Below are 25,348 nucleotides of genomic sequence, written 5' to 3'. Positions count from 1 at the left end.
TGTCCCGTTTACACAGGAAGATGTGCAGCTGGTAAAAAGATGATTTTAAAGGGGTTATCCAGTACTACAAAAACATGGCCACTTTCTTCCAGAGACAACACCACTCGTGTGGTTTGCAATTAAGCTCCATTCACTTCAATTGAACTGAGTTACAAAACCTGCACCCAAACTGGAGACAAGAGTCGTGTTGTCTCTGGAAGAAAGTGGCCATGTTTTTGTAATACTGGATAACCCCTTCAAGGCCAGCTCAAAAGAGGTAATTAGCTGAGGAGCAGTTTTCCCAGTCCTTGACTGAGTGCTGACACTTTTACACTGGCCGATTATCAGATGAAAAAGTCTAACAAAGATCTTTGACGATAGCCATCCCGTGAAAGATAGGCTTTAATCCTGCTCTTACCCAACATCTCCTGTGTAGATGGAAGAGCCAGCTGAAATCTTTTAGATTTGGTTGACATACATCTAATGAGTATGTCCAGCTTTTTTAATTTTTTTTACCCGGGCTATTGGCCAGGAGCTTTGCTAGAAATGATCCTTCAGACGATAATTGACCAGTGCAAGCAGGAAACCGCTGATCACATCTTTTGTATTGTGGTAAAGTTTCTGTATCACTGCACATCTCCCTGTATGAATGGGGATGGTCGGCCAATAGCAAAGGGAAACTGACTTCTTATATCCAGGCTGTCATCAGCTCCCAGATCACCAGCAGTGCATACACACCTAGTTCGCTGCCTATGATCCGGATCCTGCCGCTACCTCCTCCAGAATGATTGACAGCTGAAGGAGGCGGGCCAGAGCAGGATACTGGATCACACAGGAGGGCACTAAGTAAATGTGCACTTGTGATCTAGAAACTGGAAGCACAGATTTATTCATATGCGTGATGTCAGTTTTCATGGCTGCACAAACGATACAAGGGATTGTTTGTGCAGACTGGCCACTCGATTTGTTGTGCGCTAATTTGCATCCTTGCATGGCCGCACGTTGGCCCATGTAAAAGGACCCGTAGAAGTAAGGAGTTTCATACTGTGACAGACAAAGTGGCTGGTCTATAGCAAGCCAGTATTAAATACAGGAATTCTCTATCTAGCACATATCTACCTCAGGAATTATTTTCTGACCTATAGGTTAACAGATAATTATACTGGGAGTGGATTTGTGGTAATCAGATGGTTGTCATCTCCCTTTACTTACACAGAAGCCAAGAGAAATGGAGATCTATGGAGTCCTAACAGAACAACCTCTGTTCATATGCCCGTCACCAGAGACACCGTCTATGAGCCACAATAGAGAATTGCTGCAACCAATTAACTTGAATGACCACAATAGGATATCACGAACCCTTTGTATTGATATTGAGACAGTTTCACTACATTGTCTGTACCTTAGAGGCAGAAACCCTGCTTTAAAAATTTTTTTGTGTATTTTTACAGTAAAATAACACTGCTGCTTTCCTCAAACCGTGGGTAGTACAGTAAGTGACTTGCAAAACCCAAAAACCCATGACATGTCTGTTTAGTAAATACTTGTATCCCTGTGAAATAATTTTTTTCCCCAAATTGTGCTGGGCATTACCAATACATTTGTTGATAAAGGTGCAACTACACAGTGAGGCTGAAAACTGAGTGGACAGTGACAGAGTGTAGAGACACACACCAATGGTGACACCTGTCAAATGACTCATCTGCTATCAGGCTGAAACTGAAAAAATAGCACAGCACAGACACAGAATTGCACACAGCCTTTTTGGGGACTTACCAGTGAAGTGACTTTAAAGGGGTTATCCAGGATTAGAAAAAACATAGATTTGTTTTTCTAACAGTGACACCCCCTGTCCTTAGGTTGTGTGTGGTATTACAACTTGGCTCCATTCACTTCAATGAAACTAAGCTGCAATACCCAAACTGAGGATAGGTATGGCACAGTTATTGGGAGAAAGCAGCATTTTTTTCTAATCCTGGAAAACCCCTTTAACCAGCCCAGTTTTGGCAACTGCATATGTACCAATATAAACCAGCATAGGAAACCTTGTAAAGGTAGAATCATTCCTGTATTATGTTTAAAGATTAGAGGTAAATTGAGGAAGACCTCCAAATTTGATCATTCCCCTTATGACCTGAATTGACATGCTCTACATCAAGGTCCCCCTAGGTGGCTGTTGCTGGAGAGCCACGGGTTGGGGAAACACTGCTCTAGAGACTACAAGTACATTTCTTTGCATAAAAATAGCACAGCACAGACACAGAATTGCACACAGCCTTTTTGGGGACTTACCAGTGAAGTGACTTTAAAGGGGTTATCCAGGATTAGAAAAACATAGATTTGTTTTTCTAACAGTGACACCCCCTGTCCTTAGGTTGTGTGTGGTATTACAACTTGGCTCCATTCACTTCAATGAAACTAAGCTGCAATACCCAAACTGAGGATAGGTATGGCACAGTTATTGGGAGAAAGCAGCATTTTTTTCTAATCCTGGAAAACCCCTTTAACCAGCCCAGTTTTGGCAACTGCATATGTACCAATATATACCAGCATAGGAAACCTTGTAAAGGTAGAATCATTCCTGTATTATGTTTAAAGATTAGAGGTAAATTGAGGAAGACCTCCAAATTTGATCATTCCCTTTATGACCTGAATTGACATGCTCTACATCAAGGTCCCCCTAGGTGGCTGTTGCTGGAGAGCCACGGGTTGGGGAAACACTGCTCTAGAGACTACAAGTACATTTCTTCGCATAAAAAGCCAAAAAGGATTTATAATACATATGAGTTTCAATTGTTTTTGCTTAAAATCAAAGACCTTTACAGTAAATGGTGGAAATCTACCCAGCATACGTAATTAAAAATTTGTGACCCATGAAATGCAGGCCTGTTGCCGAGAACAATATGGGACATAAACCAACAACAGAATACTATGAAAAGTAGTAAGCATATGTGCATTGGTAGTTGGGGTTTTATTCAAGGATCTTCCTGAGAATCAGATGAAAATAATAAGAAAAAACAATTACAAATGATATGAATGAAATGAGAAAGTCAGGAACACAAGAAACTAAAAGTAATACATTGCAGTCCAATGTCTACTACTAGAGATGAGCGAATTTACAGTACAATGGTTTTTTAGCTTGGCAGACAATCTGCTTATCAGCCGTCTGCCTTTGAAATCCCCCCCCCCCAGTCCTCGGAGAAGTTTCCCAGGACTGGATCCAGCTTTTCCAAGCACCCGGGGTGGAGCAGCACAGAGTGGCAAATGCAGCAGGCTGATAAGCAGATTTCTAAGCTAAGGGTGAGTTCATAATGAGGAATTCTCGCAGATAATGTGTGCGGAATTCCGCTGTCTGTCCACGCGCCTTTCCGCCGGCTCCATAGACAGCATTCTATGGGCCGGCCTATTCCGCTATCCGCCGAAAGTAGTGACATAGAATGCTGTCTAGGGAGACGGCGGAAAGGCGCGTGGCCAGACAGCGGAATTCCTTGGATATTATCAGTATGAACCCACCCTCACAAAGCAATTCACTTAGTTTGTACCGTACATTTGCCCATCTCTACTATCAATTTGCACACAGTATTTCAGCACTGGTATTGACATGAATTGTTCATGCGTGCAAAAAGCTGAAGTGCAATAAGAGCTGGCTACAATATAAAAGAATTCCCATAGAATGTGTGCTAAATGGAACTAGACCAATAGTAAAAAATTAATCATGAAAGAGATAAAACATGTTATACACAATAATAAACCGATTAACAATAGCCATAATTTCTCAAGTCAAAAAACATACATAAAACACGTAAAGCAACCCAAGAATAAAAAAAACACAAATGATATTAGCATATCTATCACAGCACTTCTGTCCTCCTCTGTAATTGGTCAGTAAGGAGTATATACCCACATCACATTCTAATAAAATCTTTTACTGTTATGGAGGAGAGCAGTAACATTTAAAGGCCCTAGTAGGGTTTTTGGGGTGCAGCAATGAACAAATACTTTATAGAGCAAATTGCAAAGCGAACAAATCTATGACCCAGCAAAACAAAAATTGCTTGAAATATAAAAAGGAGGTATCTGGCACTTAAAAACTTTTTACATGTTGCTGCCCATATATAATAGCAAAATAAAACATCTTATCCCTACCTCTCGACGCTCCCCCTGATGTCCTCCTGTGGCTTCTCTGCATCACCTGATAACTGCAGCCACTTCAAGATGAATTCCTCTCGGCAGCGACAGCAGACACAGCCAATCACTGGCCATGGTGCTGTCCCTTGTCAGTCAGTGATAGGCTAAGCGGGTCGAGTTAGTCTCAGAGGTGACAGTGGCTGTGGTTAGTGAGGTACCCGGAGACGTTTATTATATTTTGTTAGATGTTTGCTGCATTTTATAAAAGAGCAGCAATATATAAAAAGTTTTTAAATGCCGGATAACCCATCTAACATTAAAGTGTCCCTGTAGTTTAGAAAAAAATCTGACAAGACAGGCATTTTTTATTGCTTGGGGTCCAAGTTCTTCAACATTGACAAAAGGTGACATGTGCGGTAGCTTGGCTCAGCCCAACCAGTGTGGCTAAGAAGACATTGCAGCGCCAGAAGTGATAACTAGCGATCAAGCAGAGTGTGCACATTTAGACCCCTAGCAATAAGAACTTTTGTCTGTCTAAACCTCTACCTAAAGTATACTGTAAATCCACTGTAAAAGCTGTGTGTGTGCAGCACACCCAATTCCCCCATGAACAAATATGGCACTGTAAATTGTTGCAGATCATTAGTATAGCATCAATTTAGAAATCCATGCAGATTCTAGATTATCTTAACAAGATATTACATTTTAGGTACTTTAATCCAGTAGACAGAATGTCTGCCTCCATTGAATGTAGGCAATGTCATCAATTACTATCATATCAGATCTCAAGAACCCAACAGTCAGGAACCAATAGGATATAAATAAGGAATGAATGCCTCCAATAGGGCAACAAATATTAAACCTACGTAAAGCAGATGCGTCAGCACCAATTTGCACACCAAAGTACACCCATGTGTAACCAGTGACAACCATCCTTGTTGCAGGTTTTATATTTATGCAAATTAGCTGACAGTGTCTAGGATGGTGTTCCCACACCTGCAAGAACATAGCTAAGTACAACCCCTTCTTTCTAAAACACTCCTCTTTGTTGTCTTGTAACAGCCCACCCTTTATAATGGGTCTTTTACATGGGCCGATTATCAGCCAGCAGCATTGCTAGAAGCGCTCCTGCGGACAATAAATCGGCCTGTGTAAAAGTGACTGCGATCAGCTGAGGACCGGGCAAATGCATTTAAGCCTGCATCAACATTTATTGTTATCAGCCGTACATCTCCCCGTTGTAAGGCTGATAAACATAAAGAGAAACTGACAGCACAGATATGCATATATTGGTGCTATCAGTCTCCAGATCACCAGCAGTCTATACTTACCAGCTATGCTGCTTGTGATCTGCATCCAATTCTCCCGTTTAGCTGCTGCTGTAACTTCAGGCCGCTGCCTCCCCTAGAATGATTGACAGCCAAAGGAGAGGGGCCTGAAGATACAGTGACTGCAGACTGGTGATGGATCACAAGCAGCAAGGATGATAAGTATAGATAGACTGCTTGTGACCTGGAAGCTGACAGCCAAGATATATCCTGTTCAAGTGACTTATCTGCCAGTGGGCTTACTTGTGCCACCTTGTGTCTGTAGACAACTATTTTTTTTATTGCACTGCATTGAAATATTAAAAAAAAATGTATTCTGTAATTGGTTTTGATTAATTTTCCAACCTTTTGCTTCTGCAGCTTACTTGTATTATAATACATTGCAAGCTGCTCAATACCATACAGTATCAATCCTATACAATGATCACTTTGTTATCTCAGCCTCTCTTTTCCTGAAGGTTTATCTTAATCACCATGCACTTTATACTGATGTCAGCCAATCCGTGGGTTCAGCCATCAATATAAAGTGGATGGGGGCCTCCCAAGACTCCACTGACAGATCATGGAATTTCATTACCAAACTACTTTGTTCTCAGAGAGATAAGCCACCTCCAGAGCGCTGCTTGGCCAATCGTCAATAATAGTGAATAGCCGACTTAAGATTCAAGTTTAGAAGACTGGATAGACTAAGCTGACAGGGAGCCTAGCTAATAGAATTAAAGGTGGCCATATACATTAGAAAAAATAGGTTGCTGGTTGAACAAATAATCCTCTAATAAACATTCTTTTCATAGAAACAGCCATACACATTTTAGTCCATACTAGCTGTTTAAGTTGATTAAGCTGCCCATACATGATCAATAATGTTGGGTAAAAGGACAAACAAGCTTTCCAAAGATATGAAAAATAACTGTTATCTGAAAATTTTCAACATAGTCGACTTCTGGCTGGCTAAAAGCATAGCTTATTGATAAATTTCAGACACATTAACGTTTTTGTCGAAAATCATCCACTTTCATAAACTTTAATCTAAGGCGTATGGGCCCCTCAACACTGAACTGCATTGCGCACCTGTTATATAGGCAAACTAGGGAAGCAAAACTGCTAAAATATGGTTTTCATTAAAACCAATTAAATAAAATGTCTTTTGTTTCACGTAATACATAAAAAGTAAAAAAGTAAATAAAAAGAAATCTCTTAAGGTTCCTTCACTTCCATAAAAAGCCCAACCTGCTAAAAATGCCCCTGTGCAAAGTAAATTCAAGGAACGTACAGGGCAGCAGAGAAAATTTAAAGGGTGGTGGTGGTGGTTTATCCAGAGAGCAGGAAAAGGTCCTACCTGTTCTGCTCTCTGGCGCTCTTCTTTCCCCTGGCCATCTCAAAAGGTACTTCTGAACAGCTAGGGTGGGTGCATGTTGCAAGAATAGCATGCCAGTAAAAAATATGTCGCTGTGACATCAGAAAGAAAGATCACTCATAACAACTGCCTCCTTTTAGTCTTGGAAGGGACCATCCAAGATGGTCCGGGGGAAGATGTGGAGCACCGGACAGCAAAACAGGTAAGGACCTTTTCTGCTCTCTAGATAACCCCTTTAAAAGTGGTATCTTCCAGATGTGTCTTGAAAAAAACAGTAGTTCTGTTGAAACACTTGCACATAGTCTAATCATTTGCAAGATATGTGTTTCATGCAGCTGGCGCAGGAAGGAGAAAATGGTAGAAGTTGCACCTCTGATCACTACTGTATCAGGACAATCACCATTTTATAGGTTCTGTGGCGTTCTACTTTCAGAACATGGCAAAATGACACAGTGAAAGGGTTAAGGGAAAAAAAGTTAAAAAAATGTTTGGCAATCAAGGCTCCATTGATCAAATACATGTTAAGTAAGTCATTTATTTCCAAGGATCAGAAAATTGGTTGCATTGTCTACATTGTAAAAACTATAGTAACCCGCTATACATTTTGGCGGTTAAAACTGCAGCTAACATCTAGGTGGGAGGAGGGGGGAGGAAGGGAGAGAAGCATTGCTTAAGATATATTGCATACAATATGTGAAATCAACATGTAAATGAAAGGGATTTACTGAAAGGAAGAACAAAATAAAATAAAAAAAATAAAACTGGGAAAAAAACAAAAAAAACAAAACTAAAACAAAAAACAGGGGAGGTGTATTATTACAAAGACCCAGGAAACAGAATTATAACCACAATATTTTCTCTGTGAAAAATACAACTATTCGTGAGATAAAATGTACAATTGATTTTTTTTGTAAAGAAAAACACAGTATAAAGGAAAATAGTTTTCTTCAAAACAGGGAAAATAGTTAATGTCATTTTTATCCATTATAATATAATTTGACACAAAAAGCAGTCAAAGGATTGCACCAACTCCGCGTTCAGTTTCCTGAACCAAAAGAAACTTGTAAAAGGAGTCCGTAAAGCATAACAATTTTCTCTACTATTTTTTTTTTTAAGATTTTTTTTTTTTTAATCACGGTGGCTATCATAAAGTGATGTATCGCAAAACTCTGTTTTACAAAATGTACAATATTTCTAAATGCAGTGGCCTGGAAATTAAAATGCAAATATTGTTCCTGTACCTCCACCTTATACTTTCTTATCTGTTTAGCATGGGAAATTGGGCAAGGAGGAGTGAGGATTTTGTTTCCCCAAATTTTGTTTTTTAAATTTTTTTTTTTTTTTACAGAGGAAGAAAAAAAATATAGTAAAGCAGTTTAAATGTTAACGCTACAGGTAATAAAGTAATTCATTCTATAGTTTAGTGCATGCTGTATCATTTTGCCTGAAAACAAAAATATGCAATAGGCAAAGAGTTGACGAAATGAATAAGGAAGAGAAACGTGCTGCTCGTCTCCCAGGCGTTGCTGGGTGTATATTCATTCCCGGTGTACTCTCCATAGATGTGATACAAAGCTGTATAGTCACCAGAGATCAGCCAGTCACGTATATGTCACATCAGAGTCTCTTGGCTCCTTTTTCAGTTAGTGCTGCTTGAGGGAAGGAGAAGTATATACTAGGGAGGAGAGCGGTGAGAGATGTAAATAAAGGTGATGGGGTAGTTCAAAATAAAAAATAATAATAATGGCCAGGCTTTAGGAGCATGTCTGCTGCACCCGGCTTAAAAGTTCACCAAATTTTTCAAAGAGATCTTCCACCCACTTCATGTTTTTCAGACAGTGGTTAACAAGCTCAGCTTGCTGTAGGTCCCGATTTGATTTCTGAACGGATGTAACCTGAAATGAGAAGGGGGAAAAAAAAAAAAAAAAAAAGTTACAGACTGCAAGAATGTACCTTGTGCAGTGCGTAGGTGGTAAACACTAAGCTCAACAGTGTCCCCTAATGTTGAAAGTTAAAACTGCATGCATGTATTATGCACATTTATATTAAATGTCTAATCCCATATCACTAGAATATGCATCAATTTATATCAATAGTAACCTCTGATGCTGAGAGTAAGGGGCTGTATCACCAATTCTGCAGTGCAGCTGTTTCACTATTTTTGCCAGCACAACACTGCCATGGCCACACGGCTCGGCAGGGAACTAAAGCTGAAAAATTTACTTGAGTGAAGCCATACAGGTGACCAGGGTGTCATTGTGCAAGGAAAGACTGAAGGGGCTGCAGTCCTGTAACCCCTCCATTTACAGGATCAGTGAAGATTACAGAGATCAGATGTCAACTGATTATAAGGTGATAACATATCCTAGATAAAAGGTAACTTTATGAGACTGGAATATCTACTTGAAAGGGTTTCACCAGCCTACCCTTAGGCAAGGCAGGGTCTAACTTCTGGCACCTCTTCTGATTAGAGTATTGAAGGAACCTCAGCATCATATCCCTTTTAATGTGTCCAATCAAGGGGAAAAGCTCCCGACACCACCCTCACCGCCTTGGCTAGGAAGATATACACACCGTTAAAGGATTCCCTCTGTACAAGTCACAATGAAGAATTTGTGGCACTCACCGCCTCAAGGCCCATGGCCTTGAGGGAATGCGCTACGCATGAAATGGCTGTAGCCCAGTCACTTGTCAGCTTCTATGCAATAAAGACTATTTTATTCCACTGAATCGGTGAGTGCCATAAATTCTTCATTGTGACTTTTATCTCTTTTAATGTTTACCAGGCACAGAGCCATACAAATTGTTGTGGCTATGTGTGGCAACTTATTTTCATTCACAGCTACAGAGCCGAAATACTGAGCAAATTCACCAAAAATATTAAAGGTGCTATACGTGGCAAACAAGTAAAAGTGACTTGGCACGGGACTGTGCTCACACAGTGTGGTTAGGCACACGTTTTATGCTTTTGTATACGTGGCAAACAATGAAGGGGATGCGGCACTTTAAGGAGCACTTTCAGTCAAGCCGATTGGTGGGAGTGCGGGAAGTTGAACCCTGTTGATCTAATACTGATGGTCTATCACATGGGTCTACTTGCCCTAACAGCTATCTGTCAGGAGTTTGTGACCTGAACTGCAGCGGACAGATTCACTTTAAATTACAGGAGGTTTAAAAGGATACACATCTTCTAAACCTCCAAGCTTATCATATGTTATAGTGACTGATAACTGTGTCAGAAGTTTCGAAAACGGACGGGTACAATTAAGCCTCTATTGTGGACAGCACTACGGAACCATTTATTTAACCCATTACGCGTTACAGAGCCCATAATCCTAGCAGAATCGCTATACTCTATTGAAGAGGTCTGTGCAACCAAGGTACACTTCCGTAGGCTGTCTGTAGCTACAGGTCCTCCGCTACAGACTGAACATATAAATTTAGGGATAGGTTTAACCAACTCACAGCACACATTTTTACCACTGTAGATACCAACATAAACAGAGTGATTTTATACAATAAGTGAAACCCAGACAGGAAGCACTTACCTCATCTTTGCATATAAGGTATATATGGTACTTGTAATGGTGGAGTGCATGATAGAGTGAACATAATTGGGATTTTTCTGGATCTACAGTAAACTCCTGTTGAAAAATAAACAAAAATTTGTGCATAAACCGGAGAACCATAAAAAGCTATGTTATCTGAGCCGAATGTTTATATTTAAAAACAAACAAACAAAGAAACACACACACACACACACACATACAATAGAATACTAAGCAGTTGGACTGGTCAGCAAATCAAACATGAAAGACAGTAATAGTTCCTTAGTACACTGCACTCTCTCAGACAAAATGCAAATAAAAGCCTACCTGTAAATAAATGGAACTACAGTAGCAAGAGCATAACACAAGTATACTATATTTAGGTGTATTGATCTTCATCTGGGGAATCATTTGTTAGCATGTCTATATAGGAGAATCAGATGCTAGCCTTGCAGGGTGCAATGTGATGTGTTCAAGAGAAACTTCCTACTACTATAACTATATGCCATTAATTTATGACTAGTCTAGGTCCAACCCCTGGGGCCCCCTTCCCCATTGATCCTGAGAAAAAGGGACCACATTACTGATTCATTGTGCAGCGATGCTCTTGGTCACCCACTTGTGCAGGGAAATGCAGCCATTTGAATGTAGCTGTGCTGCAGTTTACTGCATAGTGGGTGGCCTCAATTCCACTGTACAAAGTATCAATGAATCAGCCAGGAGGGCCCTTAATGGTCATGATCAGTATGGGTCCCAGAGGTCAAACCACTACCGATCAAAGCGATTGCTTATCCTAATACAGAGGCGTCAAGCCTGCAGCCCCTCTGCCTGTTTAAAACTACAGTTCGCCGCACACCTAGTCACCCAAAGGTTTCTTGGGAATTGTAGTTTTGCAACAGCTGCAGAGATGCAAGTTTAACACCTGTGTCCTGGTAATATGCTATTACTTCAAAAGATAAGAACATCCCTTTTTAATAATGTCCATGACATAACACATAAAAACACAGGCAGGGCGATTGTTCTTTACATACCTGTGATTGCTTTGAAGCTGTTTTAGCGGGTCGCATTGTTTTCTTGTTGTACCATTTGCCGTGTACTTTAATTTTACACACAGTGGCTCCTCCTGACTTTCCTTTTGTGTCACGATTAATCGTGGCTATATCAGGGTAATTTTCCAAGGCATTCTAAAGATCCAAAAGCAGAACATGAAAGATGAAGTAGAAAATCTATTTTAATAGTTCAAATCACTACTGTTCTTAAATGACTGTCCCACTGTTCCAATAAATTGCTGAATGAAAACAGGGGTTTTCCAGAACATATACATTTTATTCACTGGAAAATGAAACATTTGCTAACTATGTAATACCCTTTACAGTTCAATTCCTCACTATTTTCCAGGATTTCTAGCAATCAGTAAACAAAAATTACAATTTCTTTTTAAATTTCAGAGTAACAAATGCATGTTATTGGTCGGTGACCACTGTCTAATTTATATGTGCTAGAATTAAAAGACCAAAAAATTTTTTTCATATGAGTGGATAATAAATTTGATTACATGAGAATAGACAGAAATGTTCTTTATAAAAGTCATATTAGACGCAAAACCCCCACCGCTAGAAATGCTTCAATGCCATACCCTTAATGGCTGATCCATCTGCAGTTTTGTGAGCAGTCGTCTCCTATTCTCATTTAACATTCCTTCGATTTTCCTCATGTGTGGCAGAAGAACATCATCTAAGAAACCCAAAAATATATGAAGTGAAGGCATTGCAAAATTTTAGAGCTGATCAAGTTTTTTGTATCTCACTGATAACATGCTATACTTTATGTATACACATCCATTTCATAAAATTAAGGATGCATGAACATGGCAAGCGCACCGACTGCGTAGAATGGCATGCAGGGCCCCTCCTATGGGTCCATATTATAAGTCCTTAGGTACTTTTAAGCATATTGCCGTAACACAGCATGCAATGGACCAAATTAGCAATTCTTCTCATTTTTTCAGATTCATAGGCAGTGAATGATAAAAAAAAAGCCTCTGTATAAAATCAGAAGCACACAGAGATACAGAACAGATCATAATATGTACAAAGCCACACTACAGATCTGCATAATACAGGGATGTGTATATGGACAGTAAACATTCTTTGACATTGTTAGTGTCACCATTAGAATAAATACAAAGAACGATCATTAACATGCTTGTTCACATTCTCCCAATTCTTTTATTGCAATTTAAGAAAAGGAAAACTGTAAAATAAAATGGTTTACCGTTATCTTTCTCTAGGTTCTGCATCACATCAGCATCCAATGCAATTCCTACAAGCAGCTCAATATATCCCTTGAACGTCTCTTTCATGGCTCTTGTGTTCAAGAAGCGGGTAACAACTGGAGGTGGTGGGGGCTCAAACTCTGAAAGAAAAGCACAAAACTAATTACAATCAAATATTTCTACAGCTCGATTTAAAAAAATAAGCCTAATAATTATAATTATTAATCATATGATTGAAATATTATGATTGGAAAATAACCAAAGATTATTGGTTCAAACCATAATCACTGGTTAGATTATGTTCTGTTCACATTACCACCTGGGATTCCATCTGTAGAAACACCGACTTCAACAACAAAAACGGAGCCTCAAAAATTACTATCCTTGCCAGTGAATGGTGACCATGTCGCGACACATGGATTCACTACATGACTTATTGGGCACAACAATGTGCTCATATAAATAAAAAAATCTGTGTGAGACGTGAACAGTGCCTTCACCTGAATTGCGCACGGAAACTGTCCAGGGCCATTTACACAGGTATTATGTCTTATGTAGTAGCAAAAGCATTGCACTTAAAGAGAACCAGTCACATTGAAAAATCTACCCAAGCTATGTGCATCATGTTATAGAGCAGGAGGAGCTGAGCAGACCAATATATATCTTTATTGGGGAAAAGAGTTAAGGCCTTATTACACAGAACAATTATCGTCCCGTGTAATAGAAGGCAACGATGTCGGCTGATTGTTGCTGTCATTTGTCTTTCAACATGTTGAAAGACAACTACTGTGATAGCAGCGATCTGTTGCCATCAGTCCATGGAATAGGAGAGACGGCAGCAGACCGCCGCTATCCTCTATGGGCTGCCCGGGCGATCTAGCGATCATCCAGGCAGCCCCCCCGCACTTACCCGCTCGCTACCGCCGCATGTAGTGGCTGACAGCGCTCGTTTGCTCTTTATGTCGCCCTGTGTAATAGGAGCTTTAGGACAACTTAATTCCTTGATTGAAATCTGTGATCTTTCCATGTTAAGGATTCCAGTCCATTAAGTGACACCGCCCACTGGACTCCTTAACACAGAATGATCAGGGATTTCAATCAACATGTTACAAGTTATAATTAATCTTTGATACATATCTTTGTGGGGAATCTGCCTAATTCCCCAACATATTGTTCCAGATCCAGATCTTTGCCAAATTGGTGTCCAGTAGTGAATAGATTAAAGTATTATATTGCCCCGCAAAAGTTATACAAATCCCCAATGTACACTTATTACGGGAAATGCTTATAAAGCGCTTTTTTCCCTGCACTTACTACTGCACCAAGGGTTGACTTCCTAGATAAAATGGTGATGTCACGACCCGACTCCCAGAGCTGTGCGGGCTGTGGCTGCTGGAGGGGATAATGGCAGAGGGACACTAAGGGACACAGGGCACTGGAGGGACACTAAGTACCCCTCTGCCATCATCCTCTCCAGCAGCCACAGCTCTGGGAGTCGGGTTGTGACATCACCATGTTATCCAGGAAGTGAAGCCTTGATGCAGTATTAGTGCAGGGAGAAAAGCAGTATTAGTGCAGGGAGAAAAGCACTTTATAAGCATTTCCCGTAATAAGTGTATATTGGTGATTAGTACAACTTTTGGGGTACAATACAATAGTTTATTAAAAAATTTTCACCGGACTTCTCCTTTAAGGGATCGAAAGTTTCATTAAATGGATTTAATGTAGGAAAAAAAAAAAGTTTAGGTTTTGTTTTAAAGAAAGCACCCATATTTTTCTAATCCTGGATACCCCTTTAACATCTTACTACAGGGTTTAAACAACATGGCTGCCTCCTTTTAGAAACAACACCAATCATGTTTGTGTCGGCTATTGCAGGTTGACTTCAATGAAGTAAATGTAGCTGAGATGCAGTTCCAATTATAGCCTGTAAATAGGTGTGGCATGGTATCTGGATGAAAGCAGTCATGTTCTTCGAAATCTGTGTAACCTCTTTAGGTATCTCAAGTCACACATTACAAACTGCAAACACAATGACACAAATGTACTCATGTATTAGATTAATAACCAGTTTTAGGAAAATGTACCCAGCACTTGGTACATTAACCTCCAATGCTAGTACTAGAATTTTAGACCATTAGGATTACCCAGGTGTCAATAAGAATCATATGGTTACTAAGCTGTGCTATCAAGTCATGATTAACCCCTTAGTGACCGCCGATACGGCTTTCTACGGCGGTCACTAATGGGCCTTATTCTGCTGCCATCAGCTTTTTACGGCGATGGCAGAGAATAAGGCTGCGGGGCCGGGACGGCCCCACCCCATCCCCCCGGCTACCGGAGGTAGCTGAGGGGTTGGGGCAGTGTGTGAGGTCCGTCCCGGCCCCCCCCCTTACCGACGATCGCCGCTATTAACGTTATAGCGGCGACCGTCGGTAAATGAGAGTACCGGTGCCGCCGCCACCTTTCATCTCCCCCCGCCGTGAATCTACGGCGGGGGGAGATGAAATAAGTATCCCCCAGACCTCAGATCAGCCCCCCCTAGTGCCCCGATAACTAACCCCCCTCCCCCGGCGGCCATCATTTCCAAGATGGCCGCCGCTATCGCTGTGAACCGACTAACGTCGGTTCACAGCGATTAAAAGGTTAAAATGAATGAAAGCCCCATGCTCTCCGCCACCGGAGGTAGCGGAGAGCATGGGGCAGTCATCGGGGACCCCCCTGTGGGGTCCCGGTACAAGCGATCAGCGGTATATACTATATACCGCTGATCGCTTGTGCCATGTGCTCCCGGCACTTTTTATCCCCTGTCACCATGAATGATTGGTGACAGGGGATAAAAAGTGATGTCCCCCCACCCCCCAAGTCGCCCCCCACCCCCCCTGTCACCCCCGTCACCCCCGTCCCCCAGTCACCCCCCCCTTCCCCATATACTCACCGGATCGACGGAGCTCCTTCCTCCTCGACGTCCTGGCTGGTTATGAAGTGCGCATGCGCTCCACAACCAGCCAAGCTCTGAAAATTTAAAGTGACAGAGACCAATTTGGTCTCTGTCACTGAACTATGATTACTGAGATAGAAAATATCACAGTAATAATAGTAATATAGTGAAAATGAATATGTAAAGTACAAAAAGTGACAAACATACAAAAAAATAAAACACACACTTTTTATTATAGTAATAATTGCAGTTTACTCCCAAATTACCCCTAACCCCTCCCCAGATTACCCGTAACCACCGCACGTTGCCCGTAACCACCGCACGTTGTCCGTAACCACCGCACGTTGCCCGTAACCACCGCACGTTGTCCGTAACCACCGCACGTTGCCCGTAACCACCGCACGTTGTCCGTAACCACCGCACGTTGCCCGTAACCACCGCACGTTGCCCGTAACCACCGCACGTTGCCCGTAACCACCGCAAATTGCCAGTGACCCCCTCCAGATTGCCCGTAACCACCCCAAATTACAAGTACCCACCCCAGATTACCTATAAGCACTTCAGTTTATCAGTAACAATCCCAGATTGTCTGTAACCCTTCCAGGTTGCACATAACCCCCCAGGTTCCCCGTAATCATGCCAGATTACATGTAACCCCCCCAGACTGCACGTAACCACTGCGCGTTGCCTCTGACCACGCCACAATGCCTCTGACCACGCCACGATGCCTCTGACCACGCCACAATGCCTCTGACCACGCCACAATGCCTCTGACCACCGCACGTCGCCTCTGACCACCGCACGTCGCCTCTGACCACCGCACCTTGCCTCTGACCACCCCAAATTGCCAATGACCCCCTCCAGATTGCGGTGCCCATGTCAGATTACAGGTACCCACCCCAGATTGCCTATAAGAACTTCAGTTTATCCGTAACCACCCCACATTGCCCGTAACCACCCCACGTTGCCCGTAACAACCCCAGATTGTCAGTAAGCACTGCAGGTTGCGCGTAACCACCCCACGTTGCCCGTATCCACCTCAGATTGTCTGTAAGCACTGCAGGTTGCCCGTAACCAGCCAACGTTGCCTGTAACCACCCCAGATTGTCTGTAAGCACTGCAGGTTGCCCGTAACCACCCCACGTTTCCCGTAACCATCCCAGATTGTCTGTAAGCACAGCAGGTTGCCCGTAACCAGCCCACGTTGCCCGTTACCAGCCCACGTTGCCTGTAACCAGCCCACGTTGCCTGTAACCAGCCCACGTTGCCTGTAACCACCCCACGTTGCCTGTAACCACCCCACGTTGCCTGTAACCACCCCACGTTGCCGTAACCACAGCAGGTTGCCCGTGACCACCACACGTTGCCCATAACCACCACACATTGCCCGTAACCACCCCGCGTTGCCTGTAACCACCCCACGTTGCCTGTAACCACCCCACGTTGCCTGTAACCACCCCAGGTTGCCGTAATCACAGCAGGTTGCCCGTGACCACCCCATGTTGTCCGTAACCACCCCAGATTACCTGTAACCACCTCAGGTTGCCCATAACCACCCCTGGTTGCCCGTAACCACCCCACATTACCTGTAATCTAATTTTTTTTATCTTATTTTAGTAACTGCGCTATTCTAATAACTGTTACTAGCTGCGGTTTTGCTCCTGTAAATCGGCGCTCCTTCCCTTCTGAGCCCTGCTGTGTGCCCATACAGTGGTTTATGCCCACATATGGGGTACCGTTGTACTCAGGAGAACCTGCGTTAGATTTTGGGGTACGTTTTCTCTCCTGTTCCTCGTCAAATTGAGAAATTTCAAACTAAACCAACATATTATTGGAAAAATTCGAGTTTTTCATTTTTACTGGCCAATTTTGAATACTTTCCTCTAATACCTGTGGGGTAAAAATGGTCACCACACCCCAAGATGAATTCTTTGAGGGGTGCTCTTTCCAAGATGTGGTGACTTTTGGGGGGAATCTATTCTGCTGACACTACAGGGGCTCAGCAAACGCACCTGGCGCTCAGAAACTTCTTCAGAAAAATCTGCACTGAAAATGCTAATTGGCGCTCCTTCCCTTCTGAGCCCGGCTGTGTGCCCATGCAGTGGTTTATGCCCACATATGGGGTACCGTTCTACTCAGGAGAACCTGTGTTACATATATTGGGGTGACATTTCTCTCCTGTTCCTCGTGAAATTGAGAAATTTCAAACTAAAGGAACATATTATTGGAAAAATTCGAGTTTTTCATTTTTACTGTCTACTTTTGAATACTTTCCTCAAATACCTGTGGGGTCAAAATGCTCACCACACCCCAAAATAAATTCTATGAGGGGTGCACTTTCCAAAATGGAGTGACTTATGGCGAGATTTTACTCTGCTGACACTACAGGGGCGCTGCAAACGCACCTGGCGCTCAGAAACTTCTTCAGCAAAATCTGCATTGAAAAAGCTAATTGGCGCTCCTTCCATTTTGAGCCCTCCTGTGTGCCCATGCAGTGGTTTACGCCCACATATGGGGTACCGTTGTACTCAGGAGAACCTGCGTTACAAATTTTGTGGTACTTTTTTCCTCTTGTTCCTCGTGAAATTGAGAAATTTCAAACTAAAAGAACATAATATTGGAAAAATTTGAGTTTTTCATTTTTACTGTCTACTTTTGAATACTTTCCTCTAATACCTGTGGGGTCAAAATGGTCACCACACACCAAGATGAATACTTTGAGGGGTGCACTTTCCAAAATGGAGTGACTTTTGGGGGGGTTCTATTCTGCAGACATTACAGGGGCTCTGCAAACGCACCTGGCGCTCGGAAACTTCTGCAGCAAAATCTGCATTGAAAAAGCTAATTGGCGCTCCTTCCCTTCTGAGCCCTCCTGTGTGCCCATGCAGTGGTTTATGCCCACATATGGGGTACCATTGTACTCAGGAGAACCTGCGTTACAAATTTTGGGGTACTTTTTTCCTCTTGTTCCTCGTGAAATTGAGAAATTTCAAACTAAACGAACATATTATTGGAAGAATTCAAGTTTTTCATTTTTACTGTCTTCTTTTGAATACTTTCCTGTAATACCTGTGGGGTCAAAATGGTCACCACACACCAAGATTAATTCTTTGAGGGGTGTACTTTCCAAAATGGGGTGACTTATGGGGGGGTTTTCTCTCTGCTGACACTACAGGGGCTCTGCAAACGCACCTGGCGCTCAGAAACTTCTTCAGCAAAATCTGCATTGGAAAAGCTAATTGGCGCTCCCTTCCTTCTGAGCCCTGCTGTGTGCCCATACAGTGGTTTACGCCCACATATGGGGTACCGTTGTACTCAAGAGAACCTGCATTACAAATTTTGGGGTGCTTTTTGTCTCATATTCCTTTTGAAAATGAGAAACTTTAATCTAAACGTATATATTATTGGAAAATTTAAATTTTCAATTTTTTTACTGCCTAATTGTGAATACTTTCCTCCAGCCCCTGTAGGGTTAAAATGCTCATTATACCCCTAGATTAATTCTTTAAGGTGTGTAGTTTCCAAAATGGGGTCACTTATGGGGGTTTTCAGGATACCAGACTTCTAAATCCATTTAAAAAAAGAACTGGTCCCTAAAAAAATCAGTTTCACGAAAATGTGATAATTTGCTGATAAATTTCTAAGCCCCATAACACCCTAAAAAAGTAAAATATGTTTACCAAATTATGCCAGAATAAAGAAGACATATTGGTAATGTGACTTAGTAACTAATTTATGTGCTACGACTTTCTTTTTTTAGAAGCAGAGAATTTCAAAGTTCATAAAATGCAAATTTTTTAAATTTTTCATGATATTTTGATGTTTTTCACAAAAAACACACAAAGTAGTGACCAAATTTTGCCACTAACATAAAGTGCCATATGTCACGAAAAAACAATCTCAGAATCGCTAGCATACGTTAAAGCATCACTGAGCTATGAGAGCATAAAGTGAGACAGGTCAGATTTTGAAAAATTAGCCTGGTCATTAAGGCCCAAACTAGCTGCAGCACAAAGGGGTTAAAGCGTAACTGTCATTTTTTTTTTTTATTGCAGAGATCAGTAGTATAAGTGATTTTAAGAAACTCTGTAATAGGTTTTATCAGCCAAAAAAACCTCCTTCTGTACTCAAGAAGCAATTTGCCAGCCTCCCCCCCTGACTTCTTATCTGTGCATTATCAGGCAAACACGTCTTCATTACAGAGAAGCCAGTGAAGACGGGCTCTGCTCTCTACATTCTATCCTTATGGAGGGGGGGCTTATCTATGAACTTACTGAGAGAAGATTGCAGGGTGTTGTGCTTTGCAGGACTGCTCCACGCTCAGTCACTCCTAACAGCCACCCCCTCTCCATAGCCACATAATGGAGATAGAAATCCTGCTTCTTCTGATGTGAGGGGGGAGGCTGGGAGATTGCTTTTTCAGTACAGAAGGAAACTCTTTTGGTTTATAAAACCTATTACAGAGTTTCTTAAAATCGCTTGTACTATCGATATTTAATGTTTTCAAAAAAATTACCCTGAAATGACAGTTACGCTTTAATATAAAGTACAAAGAAATGATCAGTAGCTAACCTGTCTGCTGATGATCTCCTCCCCTCTTTTATAAATCATGCAAAAAAACAAAAACCAAAAAAACAGTAAACTAAAATATATTATTGTTTACATTCTTACAAGAGCTGTAGATGTTCCATTTGGTTGTCACTATTCTCCTTACCTTCCTCATCACTCTGCATGTCTGGGGAGGAATCTGACTGAGAAGATGAGAACTCCTCTTTCCACTGTTTCCTCTTCTTTGGTGGAGGTTCAGCCTTTGTCTTTGGCTGTTTGGCTTTTGGTTTTGCAGTCACGACTTTTGGTGGTGCACTTTTCTGTGGAGGAGTCTCAGTGGATGCTTTATTATTGGCATTGACCTTCGTATGAGAGTTTCTACTACAATGAAAATAGAAAGTAAACGTCAGCATTGATAGCACAACAGAAAAAGTTGTTGATAAGAATCATACGACTTTGGGGGCTGTTTACTGGTTGAAATTACATGCACTAGTACACCTTTATTAGCATATTACTCAATGCCCAATTCCCTTAAAGGGGGTCATCATAAAAAGAAAACATACCCCATTTACAGGATAGGGGATAACTAGTGATCGATAAGTGTCTATCCACTGAGACCCCTAGCCGATCAGCTGTTTGGGCAAGCTCCAGCACATCAACAAATAGGGCTGAAAGCTGTGTGCTGTTCATAGTGTAGGGGCATCAGGTTACTGCATGGCATTCAACCAGATTCATTGTATACATCCCAAAATCGTGGCTCACCAAAACAGTTAATGAGACATTGATGACCTATAATGGACTAAAAATGGTCTAAAAGTAAGCCAACTAACAAATGGCTAAACGCAAAGTCTAATGTATCTGGCACGACTTTGATAAATCTGGGGCATCTTCTGCCAGCCTGGTCTAAATTACAGAGAGTGGAAATAAATTTGGCCCAATGTGTTTTTAAAACAGACGCTCTTCAGTCGTGTTTCAATCACAGCATGCACCGCATTTAGTAGCTATGTAATTTTTACATCATAAAGAGACAGAATTAGGACAATGTTCCCATGCAGCATTTCCTTCCCTTTTAAAAGGGAATTCTTAAGTTATGTCTTCAGCTATAAAGCCGCTTGGCCACCACCAATCACAGCATCCATATTTTATGAGAAGGAAAAAAAAAAAAAAAAAAAGCTATTTGGTGACAACTGCTGTGTAAGGAGTCTCTATTTCTGTATATTTTTTGTGTAATCTTTTTTAGATTAGTAATAAGTAAATAAGTAATTACTTTTTTGTTGTATTGTTACGTTAGCAGTTTATCTTTCATATTGGAATTGGGGGTGAGAGGGACCCTAACATTTTTTAAGAAAACATTAAACTGATTAAAAAGATTGAAAATAAATTTTTGCTATCCCTTTGAGTAGATTTACAAATTTCTACTATATAGCTTACATAATCTACACCCCCAACCCCCAAACGCCACATATAATAAACGACCAGAGATGAGTGAACTCGAGCATTCAGCATTTGATTACCGGTGGCTGATGAAGTTGGATGCAGCCCTAGGAAATCCTGGCAAACACGGATACAGTCTATGGCTGCATCCATACTTTCCAGGCAGCCTTAGGGCTACATCATACTTCATCAGCCACCAGTAATCAAATGCTGCATGCTCGAGTTCACTCATCTCTATAAACTACACATATTACAGGAAAGGCTGGTACCTGGGGACGGGAGCAGCCTTGCTCTTGGGTTTTTTGGAGCAAACCCTCACATACTCCTTTTTGTTTGCGTTCTCCACAAATTTCACATATACTCGCTTATATTTTGTTTTGGCATCTCCAAAGTAGCCAAGGTACTGGAAAAGAGAAAACAGTAGTGTTAGCATGAGCAAACGTTGTTAGCTATGTTTATGTAAGCTTCAACTAGAATTATTATTTCTTGAAATATAAAAGCATTGTTCTGCTGATCAGATAGGGTTTGGGTGGGGGGCTCATCTATGCAGTGTAAACTTGAATGGTGATGACCTTATGATACATGTCTGAAAATGTGCGGCGCACACACAAACACACACACACACACACGCATAATGCTTTAGGTCATCCTAGAGCCACTTGTACATGACTTCAATGTCTTTCTATAGGAAGAGGGGTGGGAGGACTTTTCAAGGACCATGTGGCATTCTAGATTGCTTGCAACCTTCTCACAAAGAGACACAAACTGTTGGCACAAATCACACATTACAGTAGACTATGTAGTAGTGGGGTCCTAGCCTTATGAGTTTCCATTACTTTGTGGCCCTCCAGGATTTCTGATAATACCATATTCTCTGCAATATTGCATTTCATCATGTTCTTAGCAGTATCTCTGATCCAAGAGTAACAAAGTTGTAGTGACAAAGTGAAAATTACAGAGACAGCTGCCTCTGCTGCTGTGTTCTGATACATCTTTCTTTACAACGAGCAGGTCTCGTCTATACTCTGTATTTTGTATTTTTTGTTATTTTTATTAACTATGTAATTATTTATTCCAATTTAACTGCGTATTATGTACCTCTGTACTGTATGCATAGAAAAAAAAGCGCTGCGGAATCTGTTGGCGCTATACAAATAAATTTATTATTATTATTATTATTATGGATACAAATGCCCTACTGTATTCTAAGAATCTCTTGCATATAAGAAGCTGATGGCAGTGGGTCTCCATACACATCACAATACATAGTTGGTATATTTACATTCTGCAGATACAAGATCACCAGGACACCTATGATGGCAGAACTTACGCTGTTTGTGGCAGCAAAGGATCTGTGGCCTTCTCGAAGGTCAGGGATAAATTTCTGGAGCAGGGCCTTTTGGACTTTCCAAATGGCTGGAGGTTCTTTGCCAGTACGCAATGCTTCCTGAGAGAGAGAAAGACAACAGATTAATAAATACATGTTAAGCAAAGGCTCTCAGGTTAAAATTAAGAAAAATCTTGACTGATGGATTACCAGGGGACGGACTGCTTGAACACTAGAGATCACATGATCAGGGACGGCTGCTGGTGCACCCATGTTTCCTCTGCAGTGATGCCATCCAGAACAGAGATGCTATGATAGGCTACTTTTGAGGGCAGAAAATGCTCACCAAAACAAATAAAAAGTATATTTAAAGTCTGCAGCAGCAGATTTTTGTGCGGAAACACTGCAGACCTTCTCTAGTGCAAAATCTGCAGTATAGCTCCCCTGTGTGAGGACACCTTAAAAGGTGTGTACATAAGTTATGGCTATAGAAACCAGCATATTAAAAGGGCTGGTAAAGACACTGATGGCACATCAGGGTGCAATGGCTTTAAAGGGGTTATCCGGTTAGGTAAAATTATCCCCCTCCCAGAGACTAACAATTTGTTTTATACTTGTCATTACTTTATTAGTTTCCTTTCCCATGTTCTCAGCTGCTGCTTTTGCTGAAGAAACAGAAAACAGTGTGTGAGCTGTTCACTCTCTCTCCCCCTTCTGCCCCCTCCCTTCTGAAACGGCTCATGTAAACAAATATAATTAGCCTCCATGGCTGGCTGTATCTGCACTCTATGATACTGGGAGAGTTAATGTGATGCAGTGCATTGTCAACTTGCCCTCAGAATTATTCTCCTCTCATTATGGAGAGCAGAATCAGCTGGCCAGGAAGCTGTATACATGAGCCATCTCAGAAGAGAGGGGGGGTGGAGAGAAACAGCTCTCGCACAGTTTTCGGTGTCTTCAGGAGAAGCCTCAGAACTGGGGGAAGGAGACTGATAAGGTAACGATAAGTATGGAATAAATTGTTAGTCTCCAGGAGGGGTGATGATTGAATGATGAATATGATAAAGAATATGTATTTTACCTAACTGGATAACCCTTTTAAGCCACACCTATTACTAAAGCTAGGTGCACAGAAACACATCTTGCCAATTCGGAGTAGATCTTTACAGAAATAACCTCATTGAGAGTTTATTATTTTAGTCTTTAACAAATTCACACAGTAGATTTTGTGCCTGAGGTTTGTAAACTTACTTTCAGCATTTCTATGTCTTCAATCTTGACCACAAACTCATCGCGCTCCCGATAAATCCCCTCTCCCCCGCTTTCTGCACCCTCGTCATCTGTGCAACCTTCAAGCGCAATGCATTCTTGTGACTCGGCCAGTAGCTCGGTCTGGGTGAGCTCATTTTGGGTGCTCTTTTGTGCCTCGACCACCTTCACTTTCTCCTGAGTGGTTTTTGGGGAGGAGACTGGAGGAGATTCCTGCTTCACTGAAGTTGCAGTCTTTTCAGCTTCTCGTAAGGAGGGAGAAAAAAAAAATTTAAAAACTCAAAAACACACACTAGAACAGTAGCAACTTCTTTGGAGGTTACATATTAGCCGTGTGCTATTAGTTATTTGGCTCTGCTCCCTGGAGGGATTACATTTACACTTAATTTATGGACACCACTGACAAGTGAGAAGCGTTATTGCTAGTATTAGTTTAATACTGCAGCAAAAATTAAACAATGTTGCCAACCCACGCTGTCAGATCCTAACAAACAAGTGAGCAAAAGACATTGCTCTAATAGTATTACTGCTATGAATCAAGCCCACAGCAGTCCTGGAGGTAAGGGTCTCGTCATCTTAGACTGTCAAGACAGCCTATATGAAGTATTTTTTGGTTCTAGAAGCCCTATTGTGCCTGTACATTATATGGAGCACGTTTAAAGAAGAAGTCTGGCAATTTTTTTTTATTAAAATATTGTATTTCTCAGCAAAAGTTATAAAAACCACCAATATACTGTACACTTATTACAGGAAATGCTTATAGAGTGCTTTTTCCCTGCACTTACTACTGCAACAAGACCTCACTTCCTGGATAAAATGATGATGTCACGACCCGACTCCCAGAGCTGTGCGGGCTGTGGCTGCTGGAGAGGATGATGGCAGGGCGATGCAGAGTGTCCCTCCAGTGCCCTGTGTCCCTCAATGTCCCCCTGCCATCACCCTCTCCAGCAGCCACAGAATGCACAGCTCTGGGAGTCGGGTTGTGACATCACCATATTATCCAGGAAGTGAAGCCTTGATGCAATAGGAAGTGCAGGGAAAAAAGCACTTTATAAGCATTTCCCGTAATGAGTTTATAGTGGTGATTCGTATAACTTTTGCGGAGCAATAAAATACTTTAATAAAAATTTTAGCCGGACTTCTCCTATAATTTTAACCCCTTCACGTCAGCCATCTGTATATATACGTTCCTATTGCACATGCCCCGTGCAGTA

The 25,348-nt window shown here is 41.6% G+C and overlaps 1 protein-coding gene across 2 annotated transcripts in view; it reads right to left on the bottom strand.

Annotated features, from left to right (window-relative positions):
• Window positions 1-7,311: 7,311 nt before the first annotated feature.
• The window catches only part of QSER1 (glutamine and serine rich 1), a 51,109-nt gene continuing 33,072 nt past the window's right edge, over window positions 7,312-25,348 (bottom strand). Inside the window, exons 5-13 of one of the 2 annotated variants that reach the window (XM_069965787.1) lie at window positions 24,117-24,379; window positions 22,869-22,985; window positions 21,808-21,941; window positions 20,271-20,485; window positions 12,615-12,755; window positions 11,977-12,074; window positions 11,372-11,524; window positions 10,341-10,436; window positions 7,312-8,687 (exon numbers count right to left, since the gene is read on the bottom strand). In XM_069965787.1, the coding sequence (XP_069821888.1) occupies window positions 8,547-8,687; window positions 10,341-10,436; window positions 11,372-11,524; window positions 11,977-12,074; window positions 12,615-12,755; window positions 20,271-20,485; window positions 21,808-21,941; window positions 22,869-22,985; window positions 24,117-24,379 (1,358 nt within the window). In that variant the 3' untranslated portion in view covers window positions 7,312-8,546. The remainder of the gene's footprint in view (window positions 8,688-10,340; window positions 10,437-11,371; window positions 11,525-11,976; window positions 12,075-12,614; window positions 12,756-20,270; window positions 20,486-21,807; window positions 21,942-22,868; window positions 22,986-24,116; window positions 24,380-25,348) is intronic. The other variant, XM_069965788.1, reaches the window with a different exon arrangement.

This window comes from Dendropsophus ebraccatus, chromosome 4 (assembly GCF_027789765.1).
Source record: "Dendropsophus ebraccatus isolate aDenEbr1 chromosome 4, aDenEbr1.pat, whole genome shotgun sequence".
Lineage (NCBI taxonomy): Eukaryota > Metazoa > Chordata > Amphibia > Anura > Hylidae > Dendropsophus > Dendropsophus ebraccatus.
This window is presented reverse-complemented; position numbering and strand designations above follow the sequence as displayed.